This window comes from Helianthus annuus, chromosome 15 (genome assembly GCF_002127325.2).
Source record: "Helianthus annuus cultivar XRQ/B chromosome 15, HanXRQr2.0-SUNRISE, whole genome shotgun sequence".
Lineage (NCBI taxonomy): Eukaryota > Viridiplantae > Streptophyta > Magnoliopsida > Asterales > Asteraceae > Helianthus > Helianthus annuus.
Window position 1 is genome coordinate 38,740,327 of NC_035447.2, and position 6,381 is coordinate 38,746,707.

The 6,381-nt window shown below is 39.4% G+C and overlaps 1 protein-coding gene across 1 annotated transcript; it reads left to right on the top strand.

The window, feature by feature from the left end:
• The first annotated feature begins 3,132 nt into the window (after nt 1-3,132).
• Nucleotides 3,133-4,894, top strand: LOC110913612. Its single transcript, XM_035984299.1, has 2 exons — nt 3,133-3,723; nt 4,856-4,894. The coding sequence occupies exons 1-2, from the start codon at nt 3,133-3,135 to the stop codon at nt 4,892-4,894; spliced, it is 630 nt and encodes a 209-aa protein (XP_035840192.1).
• Nucleotides 4,895-6,381: the final 1,487 nt, after the last annotated feature.

Sequence of the window (6,381 nt, forward strand, 5' to 3'; positions counted from 1 at the left end):
GGTCTACTCACAAAACCCACTACCACTAACATCTTTGATTCCATCATTGACTCCATATCTGCATCAAAGTACAAAACTTTGCTAACAGCAGATGCCCCTATTTACCAACAAACCCAGAGAGAGTTCTGGAAAAATGCTACCCTTGAAAAACAAGGAGACATCGTCATAGCCATCAACTCCTCTATACAGGGTAAAGCGATTCAAATTACTCCACAATCAATCTTAGAAGTCTTTAAACTCGATGATCAAAAAGGTAAAACTTCTTTTTCTAAAACCGAGTTGAAAACTGATTTCTTGAAAAGAGGGTATGCAGAACAACCAAAAAGAGATACCTTACAAAAAGGTTTCTTTCCTTCTGCACCTAGGTTTTTATTTCACACTCTTTTGATGTGTGTTTCAAATAAAACAACTGCTTTTAACGAAATACCATTAAAGATTCAATGCCTGGGTTATGCTATTTTAAACAATGAAAATTTTAACTATTCCCAGGAGATCTTTGATGATTTGGTAAAAAATGTTGACAGCAAATCATTTTTGCTCTTTCCAAGGTTTCTAAGCTACTATTTCAAACAAAAATTTGGAAAGGAAAGTGAAAATTTGCTCAAACAAGGTGTCTATTTTCAAATAAATGGTTTAACACCTGAAACATTCTCTAGAATGTTAGCACCTACAAAAACAAAAACAGAGGTGCCTGAGCAGAATTTAGCAGCTACCACTGCTCCTCAGGCATCTGCTGTTGAGCCCACTGCTCCAGGTGATCATAGCAACACAACCACTGCTTTGAAACCCACACCTGCCATTACCAAAAAGACCAAAAAGAAATCTTACAAAAAGCCCTCCAAACCCAAATCAAAGGCAACTCTGGAAGATGAGATCCTAGAGCCACTTCCAGTGACAACACAAATGTCACCAGTAACCACTGCTGCTACTTCCTCACAGCAGATGGAAGAAAGATCTCCACCATTGCCTCAAACTCCTCCTGCATCCTCACAAAAGGATCAGGTTGTAAACACAGGGACCCCATAATATGAAGCTCTGGATTCAATTGGATCCATCTTCCTCAGTCCTAATCCCAAGGACATGTCTCTTTCAACACCATTATCTTCACCCCTCACATTACCACAATCCATAATACCTTTGTTGCATGCAGTTGATATAGCTCAGACACAAACCAGTTCCTCTCAATCACCTATCACTGAGAGTATACTCCCACAAGTGACTGGGTCTGATGTTTATACATCTGTTATCCCAGCAACAACTGAGGAGGTTACATTGCAGGAATCACAAGTAATTCCTGACAGTAGTTCAAGTGGAGCAGCCACTACAAATGTTGAACCCACTAGTTTACATTTGGACAGTGGTTACATTCATAAGACTCCCTTGAAGGCAATTCCTTCCATAGCACCTCTGAGAACCACCAGTGAGTTTGTTATGCCCACTGGTACCTTCAAAAGGCTATCAAGTGCTGAAGGAAGAAGACCCCAGTACCAAGAACAAGGGGCATCAATGAATGACTTTTAGGATTCATTTCCTAAATCACACATTGGTACAACCACTGCTGGTGGGGAATCAGATGATCCCATTAACTTGGGTGATGATTTAAAATATCAGGAATTGACAGGCAGAATTGAAAATCTTGAAACATCAGTTGCTGAAATAAAGGATATGGTGCAACAGCTGTTAAAAGCTCAAAAAGCACAATTCATTGTTGTTCCAGCTCAAGCACCTGCACAACCTGCACCTGCTACAAATGAGCTATGGAATGTATTTCAACCCCTGCTTGAAAAACAAAAACAAATGGCTGATCAGCAGCATGCAATACATATACAAATGATGACAAACATGGTGGAGTCAAGATTTAAAGATACTCAAGCAGATATCAAAGCTATCAAGGCTCACATACAAAGCACCACTGGAAAGGTTCCTCCCACTGTCCTCTTTATGAATAACCCCTTTCCAGATAATGCCAAAAAGGGGGAGAAAATCAAGTGGAAGAAGAAGGGAATTGAGGATGGTGTTTATATTGAACCAGAAAAAGATAGCCAGACTAAAGCTGCCATATCAACACACACCACTTCACCACACACCACCACAACCACTGCCCTACCACCATCATCATCTATAATCACATCACCACCACCAAAACCAAACTCATCACCATTACCTCCTGCCATAAAGCAGAAGACAACAGATGTTATAACATCTATTGTAATGACAACAGTGGTTGGAACATCAGATGTTTCAACACCTGTCAGTCAGACAGTTTCCACCACCCAAATCACTACCATTTCAACACCTGCTCAAAAGCAGAAGATACCTACTGACACATCAGTAGTTGTAATGACAACAGAGGTTGAAACACCAGTTGTTCCAACAGCTGTTAGTCAACCATCCACCACTGCTCTCAATATTTCTACATCACAACCAAAATCCCCTTCACCCAAAAATCTATACACAAGGAAAAGGAAATTTCAGAAGAATGCTGATGATATACCAGCACCTATTCCTTTATCCTCTACAACTTACAATGTCATCAATCCACAACCACCCACTCAAATATCATCCACTAGACTTGAATATGTTGCTGAGAAATATCCACTGGAATTGGAGGCTGTAAAGGATGAAATGAAACAATTCTATACAATAGATGATCCTTGGGAAAGAAGATTTCCTTCTCTCATTGGCTTCAGGAATCCATTAAACATGAGTGAGTATCTAAAACTCAAGGTCAGGCAAGCAGATATAAGAGCCAGAATTGAATGCAAAGATCAAGGTGATAAAGCCATTTCTGAAAGAATGGAGTTCTTACTCACAAAGGTCAAACAAATGGAAGATTATGCAAAAGACCTGAGCAAAGACATGTTAAATATGCCACCTGATGCTGCCTTACAAAAGGTAATGAGAAAGGAGTTTCTTGAATTCATCATGAAAGAAAAATTTTATCCAGCCAAAGAAGAACAATTCAGTGAATGGCCACTCATTGCACTAAAGCATGAGGTGAACAGAATCAAGAGAACTCAAAATGATCCAAGCAAGAAAAAGACAGCTCCAAACTAGAGTAAATACAAGTTGGCCATTGATAAACTCACTTCAGAATACAAGAGAAAGAAACAGGAGTTAGTGGATGCAAATATGGGAACTGCTAAAGCCATAGCAAAATGGACTAAGCAGTATACAGATGAGGCTTATGAAAGGCTGAAAAGAAGGAAAATAACATATCCTAATGTACCAAAGAAGCCTGAACACAAAGAGCCAAAACAGATCATTGATCCTAAACCACTGTTCACATCAGCAGATACCATCAAGAAAATGGATCTAAATGAAGATAGCTCAGTGAAAATAGAAAAGGAAGAAGAAGAAAAAGAAAAGGTATTGACCAAACCCACATCACCAAACACTTCAGCAGATATGACAGACATTAAGCTTGAACAAAGAAAAAGGCAAGAGCTGATTGAACAAGAAGCTGCAGAAGACATAGCTGCAGCAAATGAAATCATAAAAAAGGCCTTCAATCAAATGTCAGCTGAAAACTCAGAAGTAGAAAAAGGTCAGAGTACTGATCATGCTGAAAACTTTGAACTATCAAAAGCTCCGAGTGCTGATCATGTTGAAAACTCTGAACCAGCAAAAGTACTGAGTACTGATCAACAACCTATCACAAGGCCACAATCCCCTGACTCATCAGTGAATAAACCTCTCTCAAGAAACCCATTGGGTTCAAAAGTACTAAAATGGATGTTTGATCAAAAGACCCATGTATTGACCCTGATCAGATCCAATGGAGAAGTGAAGCACATATCAAGGGATCAAGCACTAGGCCTGGGTGTTGAAGATCTACAAGATCTCCTTGAGCTTACACTGTGTAGGGATGAGGGTGATACAAGTTCTCAGGATTTTGAGCTTCAATTTAAAGATCAAATTAAGGAACTTCTGATGAGAAATAAAAATCCAGAATAATGAAGGGTTTTAGCATTATCTGTTCCAGGGGGAGATTGTTGGGATTGAACCCTACCAAAGGAACAGATAATGAAAGCCAAAACCGGTTCACAACAGAGGATTATTCATAAGCAGCTGTTTGCATTAAGCTTTCCCCTTGACAGTGGTTATCTAGCATCTGATGAACTTCAAAGTACTGCTCAATAGAACAACTGCTACTAAAGTACTGATAAAGATCAAAGTCTGAAGCTCTATCTACTGTTGTTTCCTAAGTACTGCTGAAGATTAATGCACTGCCCATTCAAGGTCTGATCACCCTTTGAAGAAAGCATTGATGCTCAACATCAGTGCTTAGCATACAACAGTGGAAAGTGAGTCAGTAGTTAGTTATAGCAGTGTCCATGTAATCAGTAGTTAGACATCAGTAACTATAGATCAGTGGATAGAGTTTGTTAGTTTGTCAGATGTCGCTTTCATGGTGACGTCAGCTGAGATGCTTCAGTGGTTTGGTTTGCCTATAAATGGAGCAGTACCCTGTACTGTTACATTTGATTAACTGAGTGGGTTCTTCTCCTCATGTCTAATCCTTTCATCTTGTGCAATCAACCATGGAGTATCAGGCTGAGGGGGAGTTTAGCTTGTAAGCATGCTTTGTAACCTTTTGATTTACTTTGTAATCTTTCGACTGGTGCAAATCATGTGTTTCTCAAATCTATTTCTCTCTTTGATTTTGTTTACAAAGTTTGTTTTCATTTCTGCTGCATTTAAATCTTCATTCATATCTTTTGATCAGTTCAATTTTTACAAACAAACACAATCATGACAGCCTCCGATCTTAACACCAAGATTTGTTCTATGGCTGCCAAATTTTAATGTGCTCCCCAAGAAGTCCACGTGTGATGTTATACTCAATTGATAGGATTATGATGATGCTCCTGTTGACTTCTATGCCGTATAGCTCGTATGTGTTGTTTATTATTTTCCAATAGTCTCACATCAAAATTGTGAATGAATATTGTTCCTTATTCACGTGAATGCAACCGTAAGCCACACTTTGTAACCGTAAGTTACGGTACAAGTTGACTGTTTCTTTTGTGCTTGCTCAGTTTCCTCACGAAACTCTTTAACTCCGCCGTAATACGCATTTTACCTGTAAAACCACAAACATACGTAATAAACCAAATCTAAGCATATACTCATATAAAACCAAACAAAACATGTAAGATACGCAGTTAAACACTCATGTTTCACACTCTCCATCAATATCGAAAATCGGTTTCCAGTTATTTATACGATTCATATTAGCTCCGACCGTCAACCTAATATAAAGAAAAGGAGGCGAATCTGGTTTACAAACCACGATGCTGGCCATGTTCTCTATCTCCTCCGTGAAGACCCCAATACCAAAAAGATTCGATTTTGCAATGTTGATTTTAAAACCAGAGCAAATGTGAAAGCACCGAAGAATTCTAACCACTTTTTTTTACCTCTTCCTGCGACCATTCATCGAAAATAATAGCATCATCCGCATAAAACAGGTGAGACAACACCTGCCCATCTCCAGGTAACTGGATACCGTTGATGGCCCCATCTGTTCTAGCTTTGACGAGCATACACGAAAGCGCCTCCGTAACAACCAAAAAGAGAAAAGGGGAAAGAGGATCTCCTTGTCTCATACCTTTACTACATCTGAACTCAAAAGTCGGTGATCCATTCACCAAAACAGAGGACCTAGCTGACTTGAGAATACCGAGAACCCAACAACACCAACGAGGGGGAAAACCCATTTGGTTTAAGATGGAGATCACAAAATTCCAGTTGACATTGTCGTAAGCTTTTTCGAAATCGATCTTCAAGATAAACGCTTTGGACTTCTTCTTCTTTAGCCAAGAAAGCACTTCGTTAACAATAAGCGGCCCATCTAAGATGAATTTACCTTCTAAGAACGCCGATTGAGAATCCGAGATAACATCCTCCAGAACCACTCTCATCCTATTAGCCAACACCTTCGAGATGACCTTGCTAATGACCCTGACAAGATTAATCGGTCTAAAATTTCCCAAGGAGACGGGTTCTTTTATTTTGGGGACTAAACTGATAAAAGAAGAACTGCTCCCACAATTGATCTTTCCATCCTCATAGAAACTGCTGAAGATATTGAAAAAATCATCTTCAAAAAGGTGCCAAAATTTTTTAAGGAATTTGAAATTAATCCCGTCGGGCCCGGGCGCACGATCATCCCCACACCTGAAAACTGCACACTTAATCTCATCCTTGGAAAACGTAACCACCAGACTATCCCTTTTAGAATGTGACAACAAGTGTAAATTCTCACAACAAAGGCTAGGCCGAACCTCAAAATCCTCCACAAATCTATTGCAAAAGAACAAGAAAATTTCTTTTTTAATACTAGTCGGCTTCGAGCACCGTTCCCCATTGATCATC

What these genes read in the sequence shown, in the direction of transcription:
- LOC110913612 (XM_035984299.1), top strand. Translation starts at nt 3,133, where the DNA reads ATGGGAACTGCTAAAGCCATAGCAAAATGGACTAAGCAGTATACAGAT. An exon ending in GAAACCCATTGGGTTCAAAA is followed by an intron (nt 3,724 to 4,855) that starts GTACTAAAATGG and finishes CTCAATTGATAG; the next exon opens with GATTATGATGATGCTCCTGT.